Source organism: Metopolophium dirhodum, chromosome 9 (assembly GCF_019925205.1).
Source record: "Metopolophium dirhodum isolate CAU chromosome 9, ASM1992520v1, whole genome shotgun sequence".
In the NCBI taxonomy this organism is placed as follows: Eukaryota; Metazoa; Arthropoda; class Insecta; order Hemiptera; family Aphididae; genus Metopolophium; species Metopolophium dirhodum.
Window position 1 is genome coordinate 21,666,211 of NC_083568.1, and position 26,994 is coordinate 21,693,204.

The following is a 26,994-nucleotide window of genomic DNA, read 5'->3' on the forward strand; positions in this document are numbered from 1 at the left end:
AATATGTATTGATATACAATGTGTGTATTTTTGAGTCTGTCATCACTCATCAGCTATTGAGGCAGTAAAAATGCTTCGATTTTTAACTTCAACATTTTTCGTGGTAGGGAAGCAAATCTAGTTAGACTTTTGGGGGATCAAAAGTAAAAAATTCCCAGTACTTTTCAAAAACGTCAGAAAAAATAACAGTAAATACATGATATTTTTTATTGAATGTTAATGCCATTTTCCATGCATTAACAAATTTTCAAAATATTTTGAATATTTTTTTAAACTATTTATGGACATAAAACATATGACATAGGATTTTATTTTAATTTTTTTTAATTAGGTACATACGATAAAAAAAAAATTTGCTTGTTTAAAAACTTGGAAAATGTAATACGAGGTTCCTCTTAACTCTTAAGTTGTTGTAAGTGGAAATTAAAAAATAATTGATCTTAAATCCACAGTACCTAATTTCTTATGAGCATCTGAAGTTAAAATGTTGACAAAATTCATCAAAAACACAAAAATGTACTAACTATTTTTATTTTAATTCGGATTGCCATGGATGGAGTTATATCAATGAACAAATTATTAATTTGGTTATTAATATCGAAGATCGATCGTGCGTCACAGCTGGATAATTTTGATCGTACACGTAAATAATAATAGATTTCCAAAGACCCCCCAGAATTTTAACTCTATAATAGTTATAGTTGCGCCTATGTCAATAATGAATACTATATAGTTTATAGAGTATAGACTACAGTAGTATAGTCTATAAAAGAATAACGAAAGAATCAAAGAAACTGAATATATTATGCTCAACTGCTATAAATCGTTACCTATCGTTTGTATGAAATGACAGTCGACAGAGTTTATATTACATACGTTGTACCTCGTTATACGCGTACGGCGTACTTATTTATTATATATTTTTGTAATATTTCATACACGCGTATTATACGAGTAAAGTGAATTACGAGTATGTAATATTATTATTATTTTTTTAATCACGAATTCTCAACGATGAAAATTCAGTGGTTACTGGTTAAACGACTTTCAAGTATGTGCGAATAAGTATGAACCGCGGCGAATAATATCAGTATCGTAGGTACATTTTACATATTATATTATGTAGTGGTTCAGAAATTCAGACACAATTATATTGAGTTGCTAGGACTATTAATTCTAACTGCAGTAGACTATAATAGTTATATATTGTATACTTGCGCAGGAGTCCGGGTCCAACCCGTTTTTTGTCCGGTTCTCGTCTGGGCTGAATCGAGGAAAAATTGCCAGGTCAAAAAACGTTTGGTCTGTGGAGATTTTTATTGCACATATAGTCACATAGACATAATATATTGCCATATACGTCGTAGGTTCATAATATAATTATATTATATATATTTAAACACGCACAAAATTATTATATTATGTTAAACGTCGGTAAGAAGTATTATAAGATATACAATACTTTTTTCTATATGCGATACTAGTATACTACGATAGTATAGTCTTATAAATTATTATAATATATTATATTATATGTATAGTTATAATTTTTGTTTGCAGACTGAAAAACTCGTTTTTTCATTGTATTTAAACACCGTTTATAAAACAACACTATCTCATTGACCATTGTGTATGTGTTTTTTTTTGTATATTTTATATCAGTGATGGTTTTTTGATTAAATTTTCACGTGGGGCCCGGTGGGGGAGAATATAAAAATGTGTATGTACATAATATGTATATTGTATAGTATATTAATATACTATGCGTATATAGTTTACAATACTAAATTTAACTTTCTTAAGAACATGACATAATATTAGTTATTTATTGGACGATATAATTATATTATATTATTATTATAATTTATAGATGATATAATCATCAACATGGCAAGCCCGCATTCAGTCTTTTCTATACAGTCTACAGTCTACACAGTACACTCTACAGTTTACAAGTTACAATTATGTAGTATAGGTACTGTCTACACCAAAAATTAAATTAAAATAAAATCATAATTCATAACTCATAAGCCATTGTAGGTATAAAACAAAAATATATTATAATAGTTTTAAGTTTTCACACATCATACATTCATACTTTATAAATATAATGACAATACAACTTTGTTTAAATACACACTTTAAAAAATAATTATTTTTTCAAGTTCCACATGAGTTTTGTCGTTTGATGAAGAAATAACATAAAACTGTACTGTCTGTACTATATTTACTAGTACCTAACAATAATACAATATAGTAATAGTATACAATAATAGTTACATAAAATATGTTATTGGCCATTACTGTGTACCTAAATAATGTAATCTTATGTAGGTACCTACATCCTACAGAATACAGCTAAATTAATTTGTTGCAGCAGCATATTATTATCATTTTAGAGTTCTGTCGGTTTTGATACATCATACATGACACACACACGTTTAAGCTATACACGAATCCTATTTATGTGATAATAATAATATAATATAGAAGACTAAAAAAATATATTAATATTATAGACGTAGGTACATAATGATTCTAGGAATTTATTTTTTTTTAATCGTATATATAATATATACAATTTGTTAACGATAGTATGTTTAAAAAAAATATATGGGTACCTATACAAAAAACAAAATATGTAACGTAGCCCATAGGTAATACAGAGATATTCAAAGTCAGCAAAACTCTGGTAAGGATCTAAAATCTGTTTGAGTGTACTATTAGTAGATAGTTAAAATTTACAGGCTAAAGCCATACAGGTGGTTACGTGATATTTTTGCGACGGTGCCATTTTCGACGATTTTAAAAATAGGTAATTTATGTTAGTGATTTTTGACGAATACAATTTGACCTTAAAATGTAGGTATCTGCTATACGCCGTACCCTATATACTAAATTAAGGCGTAATAAAGTTATTTTCAATTGGTGTATACATATTTTTTAAATTGTATTTGATTGGTATTCGGTAGGTAGTTAACAAGAACTTAACAATTTTTAGTAAGTAATAAGTAATATAAGTATGTCGATTAATGATAAATGATAAGTGGTAACTGATAACTACAATAATTAGAAAAAAATGTCTGTTTTTAATAAGTCTGTCTCGATTACTAGAAAAAATATTGTTTTAAATATATTAAAATGTGCTAAACTATCTACGATATAAATAAATGAAGCCTAAAGGTTCTAAACTGTAATTAATCTGTAATAATACAATAATACAAATATACACTTAATAATTCGTTCAGATAACGAATAAAAATATTTAATATCTACAACCAATGGGTCTACAATCGTTTTTAAATATCGTAGAACTAAGAGCTATTATAGTTCTCTTGTAAGTTGTAAGATTTGGTATTAATTACACAATACAATGTTTGCAGGTGTCTTGGCCATCCGTATATGGAATTTTATTATACCTACACTAATGATAACTATAGGCACATTTTTTTTTTATTTTACCACAGTATCTATAAACTATACCTATACGCTGCTACCTACTTGCTAGAATATGAAACGGAATTTGTGTACGAATAAAATTTTAAGATTAGCAAAAGAAATTCCTTTCGTTCCTATTTCTACGTAGGGGGCGTGATACTGATACAACTATAATACAAGTGTAGGTATAGTGTACCCATACTGTTACTGTATAATATACGTGCAGGTACCGTTTACCTATACTACGTTCGTGTGCAGCGTGATCAGCAGTCTGCAACTCCGTAATCGCGTGCAGCGTGCTCAGCAGTCTGCAACTCCGTAATCGCGCATTTCATGAGGTTGCCCTGGTAGGTACAGTTGTAAACTCACAACAGGCCGTAGATCACGGCTGTACTGCTGTAATACCGTACTTTGTTGCACATTGGATTCTAAACTTTTATTTAAAACTACCTGTTACCTATATTATATTACATTATGTATGTACTCAAGTGTTTTGTATCGCTTTATACTCAACTTTGCAATTTTAAATTGTTGCCATCATAACGTAGTAAGTTTATACGATCATTATTATACTCTAATTACTACTATATTTTTTACATATTATTATGCATAAGTATCTCGTTTATCCGCTTGACTGTAAGACTACAAATTATTTTAAAATGTAATTTTTGATTTAGTTTTAACATGTTTATTCGACTGGATATGATGCATTATTAAATTATTATTTTTCATAAACTGATAAACCTATACCTACTGAGACAGACAAGTTAATTCCATCATTATTTACTTATAATACTTTATTACCTAGGTAGGTATCTATGTAATCTACATTCTATACTTACTAAACGGCTTCCCCTACTAATCCAATATCCATGAATACTGATGAATCACTCAAGCATTTAAATTGTACTCACAATTCAGATATAGGTACTTACCTAATAACCTATAATATTATCTTTATTGATAAACATAGGCGGCACTTGGCTCTTATTGTCAGGGGGGCGAAAATTAATCACAATTTACTGACCTATTTAAAAATCTTCTCACATTCAACTTATCTATATAATATTTCACCTAAATATTTATCTGGGGGCAACTGCCCCCCCCCCCCCCCAAATTCCGCCTATGATGATAAATATAAAAACAAATTTTCTTGGTATATACCTATAATGTCATATTGGTAATTAATATTTGCAAAATCTGTTACTTGTACATTTTTAATTTTCAGAAAATTATATACATAATTCTTATTATACAGTGAAACTTCTATGTTACGAAGTCTCATGGGAAACAACAAAATTCGCATTATAGAGAATTTTCTTAAATATAGAAATAAATTTAATACTAATATTTCGTTAAAATTAAAATATTTTTAATCGGAAGTTCGTGAAATGGAAGTTCCAATGTAGTTTAAATGTTTAAAACTGTAAAATATTATTAAATATTTTATCTATAGAAATATTATTGTGGTGCGATCATTCAATTCTTCAATGGACACATTGGAATTTGGATCTTGGAAGTGACAAGAGAATAACATAAATTATATTAATCACCGCGTTCCATATATAATTTAATAATTATATAATATCGTGTACGTCATGTACATATAAGAAGGTAGGTATATATGTGTATAATATTATATTAGTTCATTATGCAATTATAAATTTAAATATCAAATTACAATATTATATGCTGGTTAAGCGGGTATGCACTATGCATTATAATACAATTCACGGCAATCGTTCAAACATGCGAGAAAAAAAATTGATTTTTTCGCATTTAGAATTGATGACATAATAATATACATAATTTATTTAAAGTGTCATGCATTGTCGTTATGTAACGGCTAGGTACCTACTGATACGTAAACAGTGTTATATAGCCGTATAATAATATGCTCATTTCAGAGTGATGAGTAATGCAAATTCCAATATCCCACCATATCTATGTATAAATTCGCGTGTAGGTCGCCAGTTTCGTCCTTTCTTTGTTTTTTCGAGTAGGTAGATTAGGTTAAGTCACATAGGTGACGATCATGGTGTCGAGGCTATGGGGGGCTTGGTCTCCTCAAAATTTTACGTTTCCACCACGATGTAGAGAAGATATTACATATAACATATCTTCTCTACATCGTGGTTTCCACGTTTGACGAGTATTTTTGTTTTATGTTAGGTATCATGCGTATTCATGTAATATAACATTATTAGGTACTTCTCATTTACAGTTAATTGGTGTACACCTACAACCTACCTTAACGTTTAGGTTTTGAATTCCTAATTAGCAAAAATCTCAAAGAGAAAACTACGTGCCATATTATGAATTATGATCTAAATTCTAAATATTAATACAAATTAAGATGTCGTGTATGTAGCAGCCAGATATTATACAGTATATATTATTACTGTACCTAATAATTTAGTTTTCGTAGGTACTAACTGGTACAAGTAATTTTCTACCTATTACAATAATATAAAAGATCACCTATAAGCTCTAATGATTAATGGGTATTGACCACGAATTAAGAATAGATATCTTAATTCGTGGTAATATTCAATATCGATGACTGATTAGGTAGGTACTGTGGGTTTTGAATAGGTACTGAGAAATTTGATTCACAAATTATGATTGATCAATGACCGGTGTCCTCCTCCGGCCAATCATTGGTTTAAATCGAGAAAATTAAATTTTCATCGCCCACGTTGTGTTTGTGAGTTGTGATTATCTAAAGAATAAAGCCGTTTTTGAGCGGTGTGGGGAGGTGGGTGGGCTTCGGGCGGCGACAGATTGATAAGGTTGGCGACAAGCACGATATAAGATAATATACTATTTATAATAATCGTGGGGACGGGGCCGCGGCCGCTGATAAGCGTTGTTTTGACTTGTGGTGCCGTGGTGATGGTGTGGCGGTGTAGTGAAGGGACGACGAGTGCACGTTATTATTATTATCATCGGCGTCGGCGTCGCTCGTCCGTCCGCCAAATAGTCGAGCCGGTGCCGGTGAGTGCGGTGACAATAACGGAACGGCGCTGCGCTCGTTCGGCGACGTGTGAAATTTTCGAACGCGGAAAATACGCCGAGGTCGGTACTAGCGGTCTCTGACGGTAATCGCGCGCCTTCCCCGTACTCGTGCACTCGTCCGGCCATTCGCGGTTCGCCCCACCTAGTACCGTCTACCTACATCATTTTAAGCCCGCTTGTCCGTCCGTTCGCTCGTCCGTCTCTTGTTTTTCATTTCATTTTTTTTTCCATCGCTAAGGGTAAAGAACTCGCCGCCCACGTTAAAAAATCGTTTTAATCCGGTCATCGTTCAACGCGAGGTCGAGAGGACGCAACGCACATACCGCGGTGTGCGCTCCGTTTGCCGTGATTTACACCAACCCGTCTGTTTTATTTGTTAATTTTTCATATTTTTCATTTCTCCCTCGCCAGTCGCGTGTTCCGGCAAGACACACGCGGGGCCCCGTTCATGTGCGACATCTGTTCTCGCTGAAACACCCGAGACACGTGCGAAACACCACTCGGCCGTCACCACCAGTGTACCTACCCCGTGACCGTTGGGTCGTTGTCTGTCATTCGAATGTGTTACGGGATTCTTGCGGTCCTGTGACGTCCGACGCCTCTGCTGTGTTTACTCATCATGCTGGACATTCAAATCGACGATTGGATACGTGAACCCGCCGAAGACGTGAGGTACAGCAGCAATTGCGGCGGAGCGACCGTCAGATCTTGGCGCAGCAAATGCGATCCTGGTGAATGACGCCCCCCGACTACAGCCCTCAAGCGCCGCAAACGACCCAGGTGATAATGGCCGATCTCGTGGTCAGATTAAGCAAGCTCGTGCGTTTGCACGGCGCTGGCCACAAAAAAGTTAACCATCCAGAAGATCCAGTCTGCACGCCTCTCCGCAGTAAGTGATCAACAATTTATTATTATGTCGCTGTGACAAGTTTTTCATTTGCCTAATACTTTAGCCTCAGAGTGAGAAGTACGTCTAGGTATTTACTGATTAAATAAATTTTTGTGTTCTTGTTAACCTTACCTAACCTAACTTGCCGCATTCGGTACCTTTTTAAATACTATCTGTGGGTAGAATTTATTATGAGTACCTACCTAGTAATAAATAATAATCTCATAATAATAATTTTTGATGTAATGGCACTTAACAATAATTAAGTGCTTATTTATTTTCAACTAGAAAAAAATCACTGGTAGTATACTAGGTACCTAGTTATAATCAACATTTTATATTATGAAATTAATCACTTTATTCTTAAAATGTCATCATTAAAGTTTAGTTTCATATTGCCTGTACTATCTTCTTTTATAACTCTTGTTTCTGAACATTTTTATAACCTTAATTTATTTAAGAAATAAGTACCTAAATTATGCTAATTCAGAGTTTGTAGGTAAGAACCTGATTTTATTGCTTACACAATTATAATATATTTCCTACCTATATCAGGATAAATAAAATAATATAAATATGATTTAGGTATGTCTTATTGGGGTTATCTCGCAAGTTAATCAGTTTTAGGAAAAAACCTTTATGATTAACCCATGATTTAAGTCATAGGCGGATCCAGAAGTTTAGTTTAGGGTATGCAGAATTTTAATCGGCCCACCACCCACATGATCATATCCCCTCTTTTACCATGAATAAATAATAATTATAAATATACCAAGTACATTATATAATAACTACCACCTATCCTATATGCATTTATATTGTTTCTACTGCAACCTACAAATATTTTTAAAAAATATACAATTGTTAATACTGGGGTTAATACCTTCAATGTATTATAATTATGATACATATGTATATACTACTCAATATACAACATATTATAATTGTTAAATACTACACAATTTATGAGGATACTTGAAAACTCTGGACACTTGACCTCGGTTTCACTCTTAAAATAGGAAACATGATATTATAAAGTCATTTGTCTCTAAAAATCTACCACTAGTTTGAAATTGTCTATTTTAGCATCAGCATCAACATTGACTGTTAATAGATACATAGGTACAAAGCATATTTTAATCTATCTTAAAATTTAGAAAAAAACCTACAAACTTTTGAATAGCAGTAAAAAATTGGTTAAAGTAAGGTATAATCGGGTATAACTATTATTAATCTCCAGCCAATTTAACCATTCATGGATTTTATTTTTGTTACATAAACAGTCTTTGTTAGGAATCGTAGTATTGTTTTAAATAGCTTTACTTCTATTTTGAGTTGTTCACTATCATGTCATTGAAAAGTTTTTGATAGAAATTATAGAAACCTTAAAATAACACCCTTATAACAAACAGTTTTATAGAATATTTTGTATCATATCATATTATGCCGTCCGGAATTCCGGCTAAAGATAAAATCATCGCGGGCCTCTACGTTTTTGCTCAACTTAAATTAAAGCGGCTCCCTTTGGGGTGATTAAGTTGTACAGATGCATACCCTGTACACCCTGTGGCTTCGCTTATGATTAAAGTTTATAAAGATTATGTCTATTATAGAATTTATGGTAAATTATTACATAATGTGTTAGATACTTCTTATCTGTATGGTCAATATAATATAATATAATAACTTTAACATTTATTTAAAGAAAAAAATATTTCAATATACCTATAGTGTAGAAATACTATATCAAATAAAGCAATAGTTGCATGCATATCCAATAAGCAAATACTTGCAAATGCAGATGGGGATTTATGATTCTTTATTATTTTTAATATTAGATTGTTTAATCTGGTTTAATCATATTTATACCCATATTATGTATAGTCTATTTATGTGTCACATAAGACATGTTAAACCTCTTCTTAAACTATGTCTTATGTGACACACAAATTGACTATGCATATGGTCATTAGATACTTACCTCTAAATTCTAATAATATCTATTATACCTAAACATATACTAATTATAAATCCGGTTATAAATTATAATCACGGTCAAACATCCTAAACCTCGTCATAAACCTTAGGTTAGGTTAGGTTAGGTATAAACCAACGGCAAAATGAAGCCGGTCACAATTTACCGCCAACGCAGCGGCACCACCAAGACAAAAGAATTTTACCGCTACAGAGTGTGACAACCTTTGTATGTTAGTAAGAATAATTAAAATGAATCCGAAAATAAATTATCAGTATGAATATAAATTTATGATAAAATAAATAAAATATTTAGGTAGTACCTAAGCAATGATTTATCACTATTTACTTACATTACAGTGACTTACTCAATGAAATGTACTTTTGAACCCTAGCTTCTATGCTATATTATTGTCATACATTTCAATAAGCAAGTATCTCTTTTCTTAAATTATCTATTGATAAAAGCCTAATGAAAAAACATAAGATAAAATGTTATTTCTTTCCATCAATCACTAAATGTTTCAATTCAAATTTGTACATTTCGATTCTTATTATTTTTCAAGCATTTCAGCTCTATTATTTCTATTAAATGTATTACTTATAAAGTTGTTTTTGAATACTTGAACACTCAGCAATCTACTATTTAATGTAGGTACTTATCATTAATCTAACTATCGGCTCGGCTGAATGCGTAATTTAAATGGCATTGTTTTATAATTTAATAATAAATGATTGAAGTGCTTAGTGGTGAGGATGATTCATAACCATGCTTTTTTAATTATATTATAATCTCAATTATTGAAATAGTATGAATTCCAATTAGGTATCATCAAAATATGAGTACCTACCTAATAAATAATGGGTTTTTATAATATTCATTATAAATTTATTTCAATTTTTTTATTTTCAAAAGTGGTTGTTCAAATATATTTTATTAGGTTGGTAGATGGTATTTTTTTTTGTATTTTATAGTCCAATGTAGGTAGTATTATATGTACTAGATATTTAAATCTTATTTAGTTTTTTCCTTATTATCTTATTCGGTATAAGTAAGTTATATCTCTACATAGTGTCATAGTTGATAGTCATAGTGTTATAGTTGTTTGTCATCTTCAAAAATCTACTTAAATACCTATATTAATTTTTCACAGTAATTTTTGTACCTGGGTATTTTATTAGGTACCTATTTACTAATATCTCGACTAATAATAACCATTTGTCAAAATTCAACCATAAAAACAGTTTTAATTGTAAAATCAACACACTCTAAAATTTTCCATTGCCATTTTCCAATTTATTTTATATCTTTTAAAAATGACCAACTAATCTGCTCTGTGCATTGATCATGGTAGTATAGAAGATTTTTTTTGTAGAAGGAAGAAATTTCAGGGAGGGGGGAGGTGGGGTAGAAACCTAGAACTCTACCACTGCATAGGCCATTGATTCAGTATGCTATTTTAGATTAGTAAGAACTAAGAACATGCAAGTAGATTAGCTTAAAATTACTCAATGACATAGATTTTATCATAATAATTGATATTTTAAATTGATCTTAATTATTAAGAGCAATAATATTATTTTCTTAAGAATATTAATAATATTAGGTATTGTTTTTAAGATTCAATGTTGAATAATTTTTTTTTATTAGGAAACTGATTATCATGCAATTTTGTTGATAATGATTAATGATAATTAGTAAACTATGAGTGTAGCATATTCTGACTTATTATTATTTGATTATGAATCCTAAATCCTCAATTTATTAAAATTAAAAACGTTTCCGTAACTGAATATGATGAAAATATAGGTATTATTATAAAATTACCTAAATAAATGCCTCTTACAAATACTGGTCAAGCTTAGTTTAAAGGCATTAAATAAGTTTGAACTTTAAAGTATAAATCAATATGAATCAAATCCAAAAATAATGTCATAAAATAATAAATAACAAAATGGTATTATTTGAAATAGCTATTTTAAAAAAAGAATAATTTTTTAGTCAAAATATTTGAGATACTTTAGGTATAGTAAAGAACGAGGTAAAGGATATGGTAATATTAACATTGTACTAAGGAGCCGCTACACCAAAATGTGTTTTATCTGTCTATATTGTATGTAATACAGCAACAAAAGTACTGATACTTCCACTATTTTTAAGAAGTTATTAATGGTTAAAAATAAGATAAATTAAGTTAAATTAAAACATGCTTATCTTGATAACAAATTAAAATATTAAAGAACTAATTCGGCCAATGTACAGAATACCTCGGAATATATCCATTATAAAACTTGTAATAGTTCTCTTTGCCGTAAACTAAACCAGAGAGTCGTAAATCGTAATAGTACGGTCAGTACGGAATACCTTTGTTGCTATACATTACGCTCCAGACAGATAGAGAAAACTAATGTTGATGTGGCTGGCACTTAAGATTACCAAGTAATGGGTATGTAAGACATTAATATATACAAATTCTCATAATTCGCTTAAAAATTATACTATCGTAAATAATCCATCGAGAGAACACAGATAGATAATGTTCTTACTTTTAAATTTGATCATAGGTTAATTCATTCTAATATAAAAGGCTTTTATTTAAATCTACTACACAAAATTGGTTCTACTGAATGCAATTTTGCTATGTAGTACGTTTACCAGACTGAGACAACACATGCAAGTGTGGCGCGCGAGATGGCGTATCCTCTGTGCGTTTTCAAAATAGAAATGGTAAATAAATTTATTTAGCTAAAACAAGAAATGTGAAGAGCTATAGGAGTTTAAATCGTATTTTACTTATTCCTACCTAATGTATTTAACGAGTTTTTAATAACTAGTAGGTACTTCATTATGTATTCATATCACATAGGTAGTAGTTATTTATACAACAACTGCGATACTTCTTAATAAGTAGCTCTTTTGAAGTGGGGGGGAACTACTGTCTCAATAAGGTTTAGCGGGAATAAGATAATGATTTGCTACTCTTTAAATTACATATTACGCTGGTTAATATGTTACTATATTCTCAGGCTTATAAAATAATGTCTTACAATAACGGTATGTCTGAGAACCATATAATATAATATTGACTTTCGATCTGTAATGTATAATTAATTAATTATTATTTAAATATAATGTCAATTATTTATTTATGTATTATATACTTATGTATACTTAAATTGTGTTTAATTTTTACAGGGCCAATTAAAGAAGATTCTAATTTTAAAGATGATGAAGACCCATCTGTTGATTATGTTGACATTATTGGTACTGAAGAACAATTGGTCAGTATTTTACTATGAATTAACCATATTATTAATAATAAAATTCCATTCTTACTAATTGAACATAATTGAGTCCGTAACAACAATTTTCGTTTTTTAATTCGTTTTCAATTAAAAACGTGTAATGTTTTTCGTTTCATAATTTCTTCAACCAATTACTATGTTTCTACGACATTTAGTACTATGATAATTAGGTATTACCATGAATTAATATATATTATTGCACAAGTTGGAAATTCAATAAATAACATTATAAATTTGTTTTAGAATCTGAGCGAAGCGATTTTTAATTGATAATAATTAAGTAGGTTTTCTTTTTTACGTAAACTATTTTTGATTAAAAATTTGATTTTTAGTTATTAATATTAGTTAAATTTAAGGAGCACTTAGTTATTACCTTGATTATAAACGTATAACTATTAAATATACACGATAATCAGTAGTTATATAAATATAATTTAAATATAAATAAAAATAAAAATATTTTATCGAAAACTAAAAGTTTGAAGAATATAATTTAATGTTGCTATACTTTAATTTAAAGAATTTAGTCAACGGAATAATGTAAATCTTCTTGTCTGAAAGTGACAGTTAAATTACTAATATTATTAGGTATATGTTATTAAATTATTGTTTTGCATTTAGATTCTGAGCGAAGCGATGAATGTATTAATTTTACAATGATGTGTGTTTTTTGTTTTATTTTTTTGTGTCTGTCATCACCTTTTAAGGCAGTAGAAATGATTGGATTTTCTTCAACAGTAACTTTTCTTGATTGAAAAGTGAATCTAGTTGGTACTTGGGGGGGTCAAAAGTAAAAACTTCCCAGTAGTTTTCAAAAGCGACGTGAAAAACAAAAGAAAAATTAAGGAAAAACGTGAATTTTTACGCAAAATCTGTTTTCGAGATAATCGATTATGGTTTTTGGTGCAACTCTAAAACAAATGACCGTAGATACATGCAATTTTGACTGAATGTTTATATTAGCATTTTCTATACACCATAACATTTTCCAAATATTTTGACTTATTTTGAGCTGTTTACGGACATTTTCAGTTTCCATTTTTTTTAGTTATTTTTTCTATAAATATCAATAAAATTTTATTTGTTGGGTAAAAAAGCGTGACAATTTAGTGCAAGGCTCCTGATATATCGTTACAATAGCAGTTGAAAGATATTAAAAATACCTACATAGGCACAATTTTTTTTATAAACATTTAAATTTCGAATTTTGACAAAGTTTATAAAATTTAAAATAATAATAATAATAAAAATAATAATAATAATTTTTTTGTAGTTAAAAATTTATAAAATGTTCAACTTTTATAGGATTGAAAATTTAAAACAAGGTTCCACGTAAAAAGGTTATTTATAAATTACTTTATTTAGAATAATATCATCAATTATACTTGGTAATATCATGACTGACTGACCGTTTTCGATCAGAATCGTTTTTCTTATACAATGATATTACATCATTGAATTCAAATTTAACATCATTCATAACAGTGATCCAATTGTAACCTACTGTACAGAAGAGCGACATCCACTTACCCACCTTTTGTTATCTTTGTCTTGCACTCGAGCCTCAGCTTACATCATTATCAAGTTAAATAAATTATTCGCTTCTTTAGATAGGTATTTATGATAAAATTTATTATACTAAAATAAAACACTTTCATTTAAACTTTTTAGTATGTATAATTTACTTTAGTCTTTATTCTTTAATACATATACTAGTAAACAGAAAAAAAAATTAAAAAGATCCGATAGGTAACTGGTGGTGATAGATTTAGAAATCAAACAATCAATTCTGGGGTTAGTGGGTTATCACTCATCAGTCATCTCCATCCCTGTTTATGGGTGTATTTGAAATCGGTTACTGTTAAAAGTACAGTTAAAAGTTTTCTCGGATAAAACAAAATTACACACTTTGTTAACCATGTTCCATGGTCTGGTGTACTTGTTATATATTCATAATTTGCTTATTTTATCTGCTTTGCTAAGTTACAGTGTATCTACTACTGTCTTGTTACTTGTATCATTAGTATTTTTTCCATATCGTAGTGTATATCGATGCGTTCATTACTTGTGGATACTTGCCATGCCGTTTCTACGGTCCAAAGTCGTCTTTTAGAGTTGTACAATTATTTGTCACTTGTGCTTTTTCGAGGATTGTTGGTAAACTTGTCACTAGTCAACGGAGCGACTAATATACTTGAAAAATATGCCAGTCGTTAAGATGGCTCTACCTGCATGCTTTTTCTCTGTCTTACAAACATATAAAAGTATAGTTTCCCTGCAGCTTCGAACAGTGGAACAGCAAGGCGTCATCACGTCGCGTCTAGACGGCAGACCTATGTCCGGACCGGTAGTGACGCTATACGCCGTGTCCAGACGCTTCAGGGAAAACGTACATTTACATAGCAAATTGTACGTTCTGAATAATAAATAATAATCTATTTAATAATGATAATAGTATATTATTATAATAATAATGTATTTAACTCTGGTACATATGTTTAATATAAGACCGAATTTACCCATTGTCAAATTTAGAAGTAAGAATATTGTCTAGTGAACCTCATAGGTTTTTTTAGATTTTAATTATAAAGCAAGTTATGAGTATTTTAAAATGCACCAACAGTTTACAATTTTAAAATACTCATAAGCATGATTTTCTTTAAGGTTAAAATATTTAAAAAACCTATGAGGTTCACTAGATAATATTCTTACTTATAAATTTTATAATAGGTCAATTCCCTCCAATATTAAATAAAACAGAGTTAAACATTATTCATAACGTACAATTTGCCATGTTAATGCGTTTGTAAGACGGAGACAAGATAGCGCATGCGGGTGTAGCGTCCTCTTAAGTCGTAGAATAAAATATAGCCCGCGGAGTTAATAGGTTAAAAATCAACGGAATATACGCGGATATGCTTCCGAACACTTAATTTGTAAATTATTCGCTAATTCCGTTATTGATGTACTTGCCACTTGGCACTTAGCACACGTACACCAGTCGTTGGAACAAGAAATATTTTCGGTTAACGTGGCGTGAGTATATATTACTTTGTGAAAAATTGTAAATAAGTATACTATTTAGCTACTTATTGTACATTTTGTACTTGATCGGGGATTCGGTCACTCGTGTGGGAAAACAGTAAAATAGTAGCAAGCAGCAGCAGCGACAGGTATAAATTAATAAATCAAATAAATTATTATAATTAATAAGTACCTACTTTAGAAATATTATTAAATTACTGATTTGCTGTACAGTGTTTTCAACAACAAATGTAGGTATTAGGTAGGTAACACAAAATATTTTGAACTCACTACCATGAAATTCAGGTTTTTTTTTAATGCTTATAGCTTAAGTAACATCGCACTTATTTTTTAAATATAAAAACGCAATTGAATCTGCAAAATAACATTTTTTTGAATTGCACCTCTACCCTTTTTTGAGTTTGAATTTTAATAAAAATAATTTTTTAACAATTTGAACTAAAACGTTTTTTTCTAACATAAAAATTTACTTTTTGAAAGTGAGTTAAAGTTTTGATTTATGCGCATGATGTATTTATCGTATTTTTTGATAGTCTTAACTACAATAGTAGTACCAAGTTTTTAAAAATCATACTAAACCACACATATAACTTTGCACAATCGTTGAATTGTAGATTGACTGTTAAAAAATACCATTGAATCAAATACAACATGTTTATAAACCGAAACTTTAACTTACTACCGATAAATCAATTTTTAAAATGTTTATGACAAAGTTGTTTTAAAAAAAAAATTAATTTAAACTTAAATTTTTCAAAATTAATTGTATATTCAGTCTTTTATGCAGTAAAAAAAAACCCAAATTAAATGCACGGTCATATTTTCGAAATATTTTTTGTTACCTACCTGGTTGAACATACTATATAGCAGGGGTCACCAATTAATACTTTCCGCAGGCCACATTGGAAAATTCTCGGGGGCCAATTCAAAGTACATAATATTTATTATCATATGCCGATTGGCCAAAACTATTTTGATTTCTTAATAAAAAAAATATACACATATAACATATTATAACATATTATATAACTATAACTAATGAAAATAAAATTACATTTAATAAATAAGTGGAACAATTATGAATTAATATTTTTAATGTGATAAATGGCAGATCTTGCTCTCAACTAGCTGGGGTTATGATTTGTGGTCGCTATCTTCATCATTATTTTAAGGTGTTCGTTGGTGAGTTGGGATATGAATTTGTTTTTAAAATAATTTATTTATGTTTACGTATTAAATTGCTTCTTTTCTCCTTATCTGTGGGCTGGTCAAAATTCATCTGCGTGCCGCCATTCGGTGACACCCCTGCTGTATAGTATTATTGTACTACCTATGTATCTATATATATTTACCACTTTGATTGTTTTAAACTGTTAAAGAGACAAAGATAAAAATTATGTTGAAGTTAAAACTCTCTCTAGCTATACCTTAGTTATAACGTGAGCCATTATCGATAAAAAAACATCTAAAATCAATATTAAATATTGATTTAGCATGCAAACTTGGTATTGGTGACTTGTATATTATGTTATAATGTTATATTTATGTAAATGCTTGTGTGTGTAATATTATCTTCTAAATATTGCCAATGTATTGTAAAAATATTATTTCCATGAATGATTATTTTTAACTTAACTTGAATTCTTTCTTTTGAGAGGATAACATAATTGAATCATACTCGTAGACAATGTGTCTATCATAAGTCTTTTGAATGTCTACTTATTTTTTTTTTGAATCTTTTACAAATTACAATATAGTATCGCTATAGATTAGCAAATAATGCAAAGAAGTATGCCACAGGATGTGGTCAATTTCATTAAATTAGAATTTAAACCTTCAAGGTTTAGGTATTCAGTTGCAATAAACTGAGGTTTTAAAATATAATTGAAGGACATTTATTTTGCAATGATTGTGATAACTGATAATCCTAACTTAACCCTCGAAAAATGAATAATAATTTTATTATTTTACTATTTTTATTATAATATGATACTAATTATATGTAGGTACGTTTATAAGACTGAGATTAATAGTCTTACTGGTATTAAGTTAAAATAATCCGTTATCAATATAGCATAATCCCGACAAAATACTTAAATATCCCAAGACCAAATTATCCCAACATCAAAATAGTCCATGACAAAATTGAAAATATGATCACAATATAAAAACAAAAAATATTATTTTGCATATTTTTAAACTGAATAATATTTGTAACTAGCTGATCCCGTGCACTTCGTTACCGCCGTTAAATGTACAAACTGTATATGACTCAAACTTTGTTCAATCCCTTATTTAATATTTGGTGTATGATGTTCTAGATTCATCTTAATTCATAGATATTATAAAGTAAATTAAATAAAGTGAAAAGAGTTATAAAAACGGTTATAACTAGTGCGACACACATACCATTATCTAAATAGGGTTATAACGATTAAAACACCTAACACTTTCTTTGTACAAAAAGTGCAATTATTATACATATAATCAAAATTTTTATGATAGAGGTTAAAGTTTTAAATTAATATTTACGCGGAATACCTATCTTGTCATCGAATATTTTTCCTCGGATATTTTTGCCGGGACATTTTGACGTGTCACCGACTGTATTAACACAACGAAGTCCACAACTTAATGTCCACCTTTCAAGCATTTTTGGTACATCTGTAACACATTTTTAATAATTTATTCAAGTATCTTGTTTGCTTGTTTAATACAAAATAATAAAACCTATTGATTTTTCCATTAAAGGTTTTATTATTATTTATATTAATAATTAAAAAAGAAACGTAAATATTCTAGTCAGGTTTTCATTGTGAAAATGTGTTTTTGGCGTAGTCTTGTTTGTTATGCGTCAATGAATTTAAAATTAGTATAACCCAATTATTTGTATTTGTTGTCCGGTAATGAAATCAGAATACTTAGCATTTAATATTCGTATTATAAAAATATTCTATTCGTTTTTTTTGACGTCTTAGGTTTTGTGTTACCATATGGCATATACCGTGTATGATTTGAACACGTGTGAAGGATAATGTTGAATATATTATAATTAATTTTATTATTTTCGTTATTATTAATTTTAGAAATGTATTATACTGCTATAGTGCTTTTGTAATTCATATTTAGTATCAGGGGCGCGATTTGAGTTTTATAATAGGGGTGCCAAAATTTAAGCAGGCCAATTTTTTTTTGTCAGGCCACTTTTTTAAAAATAGTAAATACAGATATTGTTTATACTGGATACCGCCACCAACAACCGCCGGTACGCGACCTGCGTGCAGTGCCGTCAGTCCGTTGTAAACTGTAATATACAGCCAGTTCCAATTAGCACCACTATAATATACGTGTTTACGTACAATTTATTTGAAATTGGTGTATACTTGTTGGACAGTTTTAAATGGCGACCGTCATGCACGATCGAGTGCGAGAATGGGAGAAATTGGGCTCGGGACGGTTGTCGGTGCATTCTAAATTTTAATCCAGGCCAATAAGACGCAGAAAAAAATAGGGGAGCCAAAATATACCCGGCTCCCCCCCCCCCCAAATGGGGCCCCCTGTTTAGTAATATGGTGATTTATATTACGATAACAATTAGTTGTAAGAATTATGGATCATAGTTATTTCAAATACAATGCTAGGTATTTAATATTGTGATTAATAATGATAAAAATAAATTAATATGTAATGCGTGAATTATTAAAACAGAATATTCCATTATTTCAAATTTTACTGCATTCGAAAAAAGTTTACCCCAAGATGATCGAGGTCGGTGTAGCGAGTATACAGTTATGTGTGATAATATTCTATGTACCAAAAACAAAGAGACTGACAATCGAAAATGGATGTGACAACGCTAGAAAGGTCACATATTCAATGGGCACATGACCAAGACGAAAGCTGAAAAAAAAGAATATGTCGTGAGGACAAAATAAATCATTGTACCTAAAAAAAAAACGACTTCGAGTAGAGCTTAGATAATCTAATCCCTATTAGCACATTAGCACTTGCTTATATTTTTCAACTTTTGGTTTCTAGTTGTTCATCTTAAATGTTTAGAGAAAGTTTTAAGAAAATCAAGAAATCACGCTTTTAAATGATTTCCCATCTCCGAAAATGTTTCATGCACATTTTGAGAATTTTCATTGTCCAAACAATTAAAGATGTCCATCAAAAAAATAAATTTTAAAATATAATACCTATACGCTATTTTGTTAATAATCTATACAATATACATGTATTAATTTTACAGGAGTTACACGGCTACCGGCGACACTTGGGATACACAATTATGTCTTGGGTAGTGACAATCATAACATGTGGCGCTCTTCGTTTAATATTTTACTGGTGGCCAACATTAATGTTGTTTTCTACCCATATGAAATGTTCATTGCAATCTGCCGAAAAAATTTTAGTGGTGGTATGTTCATATGTTTTTTGTTAATGCATGGATTAGCCATACCTACATTTTTACAATATTTTATATTTTCATTGTAGGAAACGTATAAAAAAGATCATAGAAGCAAACATGTAGCTGAAATAGAAATCATCAATTCCTCTTCGCTGTTGCCAAGGTACGTGGTTTATTTAGTTTTTATACTCCAGTGCGATCAAGGAGAGGATTCTTCGAGGACCAATAGGGCTCTCCTTATCGCTTGACGTAATAATAGTGGGCCTATTGTTTGTTGCCTATCCAGTTAGTGCAAGACGATTATACTGTTACCAATGTGTCTATCCGTATTGTGTTCAAACAGCGAAGCATGCCGCGTGAATGGCTGGGACAGACAGGCGTACTTTGAACTCAAATCACTTGGCGATTCAGCAAAACTGCCAGTGCGAACACCAAGTGGAATTTTCAAAGGTATATACAATAATTACATTTTTCAATTAATTATTTATTGTTTTAATAATAATAATTATCAATATTATTTTAGACCTGGACGAAATAAGACGATTCGACTTCAAGAAGTACAGATTCATTTGGGATGTGGACAACAAGGAGTTCTATCTGTTAACTGGAATTGACTGCGGTATAAATACCCACGAATTGCATGAACAAAGGGGAATATCTGCTCGAGATCAATATCTGCGTCGCGCTGTTTACGGGCCAAACCTCATTGATGTTCCATTGCAGACTATTTGGTCATTGATTTACACTGAAGTCCTTAATCCATTTTATGTATTTGAAATATTTTCATTTATACTTTGGTACCTTGACGATTATTTATCATATGCCTCAGCTATATTTGTTATGTCATTAGTCAGTATTATTACTGCTGTTATACAAACAAGGAGGAATCAAAGAAACCTTAGGAGTACCGTGCATTCCAGCGATGTTGCTAATGTACTACGAGAGAATAACGTAATTACAGTTCCTACAGAATTGTTAGTTCCAGGGGATGTTTTGGTTATCCCTAGTCATGGTTGTGTTATGCATTGCGACGCAGTCCTTCTCACAGGACATTGTATTGTTAATGAAAGTATGCTTACAGGTTAGTTAAACATGTTATGTTTAAATTACAATTTTGGATAAACTTAATATTATAGACTAAAATATTGGATTACATGTACTTTTAGTACCACTTTAATTCCAAGTATACATTGCTATATCTTACATTATTTAACATGTAATTTTTGATATTTGATAACTATATTATAATTATATTTGATAATTGATGACAAAAGTAAATTTTGTTGTATTTTAATAATTCAAATTAAATTTATTTTATTTTATTATAAATATTATTTGCTATATTATATGTTTTAACGCCTAAAGGCTTTTTAAAAGTAAACATTTAAGAGGACGCCACACCCGCATGCGTTGTCTACGTCTTACTAATGCGTAACATACCAAATTTACGCTCAGAAATTCATGTTATATGCCGTTAGCTTAAAAATTAGAGTAAATCTACCTATTATGCAACTTGATGGTAAGAATATTATCTGTGTTTTGTTGGAAATATTTTTATGATATTTCAGTTTTTAAGTAAGTTATAGCGTGTATAATAAATATAAATTAAAAATGCTCATAACTCACTTGAAAACTGAATTATCGTAAAAAAACTTCCAAAAAAACACAGATAATGTTCTCACTATCAAGTTTCATAATAGATTAATTCACTCTAATTTTTAAGCTAACAGCATAAAACTTGAATTTTTGAGTAAATTTGGTATGTTTCGCGTTTGTAAGACGGAGACAATGCGGGTGTGGCGTCCTCTTATGGTTTGGATAGATAAGAGATTAAAACTAAACACTGATGCTTAAATACTAAGATTATTACAAATTAATAATTATATGAGATATTTACATGAATCTCAAGTAATTTACAATGTGCACGTTTATATTATACAATTTAATTATGATTTTCAAATGTGATAACTTAACCATACTTTCTACCAATAATATCAGTTTTAATGATAATACATAATAAATAAATATTACAATAATTATATATATTTAAATATTTTGTTTATTAAACTATTATTTAGGAGTAGAATGTTATTTGAGTTATTGATGTTTCAACTTTTAAAAATATAAAATTTATTAAAATTATAATATTTTTTAATAGGTACTTAAAACTATAAATAAAACTTCAGCGTTTTAGTAAATTTAATATACATTACTGACTTCAGAAGTTTCAGATCCAAAATAAATAGATAAACAAATTATAAACTATTAAAGATTAAAATTGTGAATAATAAATACTTTTTATGTTGTATTTTAAGGTGAAAGTGTTCCTGTAACCAAGACAACAATACCTGGAAATCCAGACCTAAAATATGACATAAAAGAACATGCTCGTCACACATTATACTGTGGAACATCTGTTATACAAACTCGTTATTATGGCGAGGGACGAGTGTGTGCTGTTGTGGTACGTACAGGCTTCCACACTAGTAAAGGTTCTTTGGTACGTTCAATATTGTATCCAGCACCAGTTGATTTTGAATTTGAACGGGACAGTTATAAGTTCATCAAAGTACTAGCAGGTATTGCTGCTATTGGATTTGTATACACTGTGTTTATCAAAGTGTCTCGGGGACATTCTCTCGATTCAATTTTGAAGAAAGCTTTTGACCTGATCACAGTTGTAGTCCCTCCTGCATTGCCTGCTGCTATGACTGTGGGACAAATGTATGCACAAATGAGATTGAAAAATCATCATATATATTGCATTAGTCCAAGATCTATAAATGTGGCAGGTTCAATTAATTGTGTTTGTTTTGATAAAGTGAGTAAACGGTCAAGTTAATTGTTTTCAAGTGTTTTATAACTGAAATATTTTTAACAGACTGGTACACTGACTGAAGATGGATTAGATATGTGGGGTATAGTACCTGTGACAACATCAAAATTTCTACCTTGCTATAGGAATGTGAGTTCAATGTCATCAGACCATTTGCTCATGTCAGCTATGGTTACATGCCATTCTATTACGTCTATCGATGGAAAGTTGTCCGGTGATCCTTTAGACTTGAAGATGTTTGAATCAACTGGATGGTTACTCGAAGAACCTGAGACTAGTGAAGACAACCAATTTGATTTGGTTATGCCAGTTGTTGTTCGACCACCGAATAAAAACACATTCACTACTATTGAACAGGTATAACATTTTTCTGGCATTTATGCGTCTCATGTGAAATTTATATAATGTAATATACTCTGTTTTGTAGATTGGACAAGAAATTGGTATCATTCGTCAATTTCCATTTAGTTCGAGTTTGCAGTGCATGAGTGTTATAGCCAAACATCTGTCTTCTAATTTGACCCATGTCTATACCAAAGGAGCTCCAGAAAAAATTTTAAGCCTCTGTAATCCTAGTTCGATTCCACCAGACTTCGATCAAGTATTGCAACGATTCACCAAACAAGGATATCGGGTGATTGCTGCTGGTTACAGGGCGTTAAAGAATAATTTGAGTTACGTTAAGACACAGAGATTAACCAGAGAACAAGCAGAATGTGACCTGACACTTTTGGGACTGATTATATTAGAAAACAGATTAAAGCCAGAAAGTGCTGGTGTTTTGGACACATTACGGTCTGCAGGTATTAGAATTATTATGGTCACTGGAGATAATATGCTAACAGCCCTCAGTGTTGCAAGGGATTGTGGTATAGTGTTAGAAACAGAAGATGTTATTACTGTGCATGGCGTTACAGTGCCCCCTTATTTGTATTTCACAGCAGCTGATATGAATGTTAACCCGGCAATTAATTCTAATTCGATTGTAAGTTCTAATTTTTAACATGAATATATAAAATAATTTATATGTTAAAATAATATTTATAGTTAATTATTTTGTTGAACAATGTATTATAGAAACTGAGCACTATTATGTCGCCCAATTCTGGTAATAGTGTAAATTTGAATATGGATTTATTAGAAGCTGGATTATTAAGCCCTTCAAGTACTACTGCTAATACGCCAATTAAGTATGTTTTACGCCTTTAACATAAAATATTTAACTGATTTAATAATAATATTTTTTTTATTAGATGTTCTCAGAGGTATACTTTTGCATTGACCGGAAAAACATGGTCATTGCTTAGACAATATTGCCCAGAACTCATACCAAAAATCATTACTAGAGCGTCTGTATTTTCACGAATGAGTCCTGATCAAAAACAACAACTTGTTCAAGAGTTGCAGGGAATTGGTTATTATGTTGGTGAGTAAATTTAGTATAGTGAATATAAATTAAATCAATTTGTTTAAACCTTAGTAAGAAAATGTTTTTTGAACACTAAAACATTTTGGGTGAGTTTTTATTTTCAATAACATTTTTTAATCTTATGCTGTTGTAGACTATCAATTTATTATACTAAAATCTGATTCATTACATTTTATTAAATTTTAATACATTTTATTTAAAGATTTATTTTTAAAACATTTAACATTCCAATTTGCTAATAATAATAGATTATACTTATAGAACTATAGAAAATTATGTATTATATTATTAAACAATTTAACGTATATCAAATTTTATATATTTTTTTGCGATCTATGTTTGAAATTTTTAAGATTAATTGCAATAAAAATATTTTTTTAATAATTTTTATTTGGATGTTGAAAATCTTATTTGACTCTTTGCTTTTTAGATGTTTCAATTTTATTAACAATAGTGTTTTAAATTACAGCAATGTGTGGTGATGGTGCTAATGACTGTGGAGCTTTGAAAGCAGCACACACTGGTATATCCCTGAGTGAAGCAGAATCGTCTGTTGCCAGTCCATTCACGTCACGCAAAGCATCTGTTGAATGTGTTGTGAGGGTAATTCGTGAAGGTCGCGCCGCTCTTGTTACTTCTGTTGGTATATTCAAATTTATGGCTGGATATTCTCTGGTACAATTTATATCGGTTATCATGCTCTACTCCATCGACAACAATTTATCAGATTACCAGTATTTGTACATTGATTTATTTCTTATATCACTCTTTGCATTTTCAATAAGTCGTACGTCTGCGTACGAAGGACCATTAGTCAAACAGAGGCCAGAGACGTCACTCGTCTCTGCCTTGCCATTGACTTCACTTATTGGACAACTAGTAATTTCTATTGCAATTCAATTGATTAGCTTTGTAACCATTCGATATAATGACTGGTTTGTGCCATTTCAGTATAAAGAAAATGAATCAATAGAAAGCTTTGAGAATTATGCAGTGTTTAGTGTATCGGCATTACAGTATATAATTTTAGCCCTAGTTTTCAACAAGGGACCACCATACAGACAGGGTTTACAATCAAACTGGTGTTTATCCATCATATCAGTAGTCATAGTAGCATTTACCGTTTATTTATTTATCTCACCATTTGAAATTTTAAGATCCAAATTCCAACTCAAATTACCTCCAGACAACTCCTCTTTCTTCTATGTAATTTTAGCGCTAGGGTTAATAAATTTAGCACTGGCAGTATTTCATGAAAAAATACTTTGTGACCGCATGCTTGTCAAATTTTTGAGTTCTCGGTAAGATATTATTTAAACAAATGTTATGTACTTACAGTTATCAATTCTAATAATTTAAAATATTTAGTTCTCATAAGAATAAAAGTTGGACAACATCTTATGCTGGAATTGAGCATGAACTTCAAAAAATGCCAGATTGGCCTCCGTTGAGTAACGATCGTTTTAGTTCATCCTCGTCATCGCCATTTTCATATACATCACCCGAACAGTTGTCACCGACTGTCCGTTCAACAGTACAACCAAATGGTATTGCATAGCATAGACTTATATAATATGTACATCAAACGTTTGAGTTTAAAATTGGGGTTTTTTTTAAATAGTATTATAATATTTCAGGAACAGCCAGTAACGGTGTGAATTTATCGTTGCACCGTCGCTTTCATTCAGAAAGTGAAGAATCCAATTATGCTACTCCTGCTGGTAGTTTACAACATATTTGACAAAATTGTTGTTTTTTCACACAATATGTCTGTACTTAAAATAGTAGTTACCTGTAGATTTTTCTTTTTATTGCCCCAGTATAGTTTATTTTATATAGAATACGTATAAAAATTACAAATATATTTCACCGTCTTAATTTTTCTTGTGCGTCCCTTTAGTATACATATACATTATACATATATATTATATCTGAATAAAATAACATTTGTTGACTTTTGTCATCTGCATAATAAATATTGATTATTTCATTCATATACAATAGTGTTAATGGTGTCTTAATGTTATTTACTATTATATTAATTTGTTTAACTTAAGGTTAAATATCAAATTGCCAGTATTTACATTTTTAAATGATAATAACATGATAATTTATTATTTTTTTTTAATGGAACTAACGACCTTTTATTAAATCTCTTGAGAAAAAATTATTTTTTATGTAAACAAAATACAATTAATTAGTAATAGGAATAATTGGATGTCATAAAAGCAATTTGTTTTTATCAGTGCAGTATTTGTTGGATTAATGAATTATATGTATTTGTAATTGTAATATTTTTTTTTTTGTTAATAAATTATTTTAACATTAATTGAATGTCTTAAATGTTTTCTTATTCATTATCTAAAACGTGTGTTTTTCTTGATTATTGTTTAAATGGTTAAGAACTTAAGTTTGTTTTATCAAGAAAATAATTTGTATCAACATTTTGAGTTAAGTTGTACCCACATTTGCGTTGTCTGACTTGACATTGCTGTCAAATTCCCCTGCCCCCTGCCCCCTCCTGGATCTGCCACTGAAATCACATCATATAACTTCAGGGGACCAAATGCCCTATCTTAATGTACTCGAAACGTACGCGATTCAAACTAACTGCCAGCAATTGGTATAGAGTGAGCGAGGAGGGAAAC

The 26,994-nt window shown here is 30.1% G+C and overlaps 1 protein-coding gene across 4 annotated transcripts; it reads left to right on the forward strand.

Annotated features, from left to right (window-relative positions):
• Positions 1–3,729: 3,729 nt before the first annotated feature.
• LOC132951774 (polyamine-transporting ATPase 13A3-like) lies at positions 3,730–26,689 on the forward strand. 4 transcript variants are annotated; one of them, XM_061023721.1, is made up of 16 exons: positions 3,730–3,985; positions 4,895–5,052; positions 6,868–7,345; positions 12,516–12,601; positions 19,923–20,090; positions 20,168–20,244; positions 20,425–20,531; positions 20,605–21,162; positions 22,397–22,902; positions 22,963–23,274; positions 23,345–23,902; positions 23,995–24,107; positions 24,171–24,343; positions 24,816–25,647; positions 25,715–25,893; positions 25,984–26,689. In XM_061023721.1, the coding sequence occupies exons 3-16, from the start codon at positions 7,192–7,194 to the stop codon at positions 26,085–26,087; spliced, it is 3,927 nt and encodes a 1,308-aa protein (XP_060879704.1). In that variant the 5' UTR covers positions 3,730–3,985; positions 4,895–5,052; positions 6,868–7,191; the 3' UTR covers positions 26,088–26,689. The 4 variants fall into 4 exon arrangements, with proteins under 4 accessions (XP_060879704.1, XP_060879705.1, XP_060879706.1 ...); XM_061023722.1 differs by lacking the exons at positions 3,730–3,985; positions 4,895–5,052 and having other exon boundaries at positions 6,275–7,345; positions 25,715–25,922; positions 25,984–26,074; XM_061023723.1 differs by lacking the exons at positions 3,730–3,985; positions 4,895–5,052; positions 6,868–7,345 and adding an exon at positions 12,344–12,374.
• Positions 26,690–26,994: the final 305 nt, after the last annotated feature.

Bases quoted from the DNA above. Each gene is read 5' to 3' on its own strand.
- LOC132951774 (XM_061023721.1), top strand. From the start codon at position 7,192: ATGACGCCCCCCGACTACAGCCCTCAAGCGCCGCAAACGACCCAGGTG. The intron at 20,245-20,424 runs GTACGTGGTTTA...GTGTTCAAACAG, and splicing joins TCCTCTTCGCTGTTGCCAAG to CGAAGCATGCCGCGTGAATG. The intron at 24,344-24,815 runs GTGAGTAAATTT...TTTAAATTACAG, and splicing joins GGGAATTGGTTATTATGTTG to CAATGTGTGGTGATGGTGCT.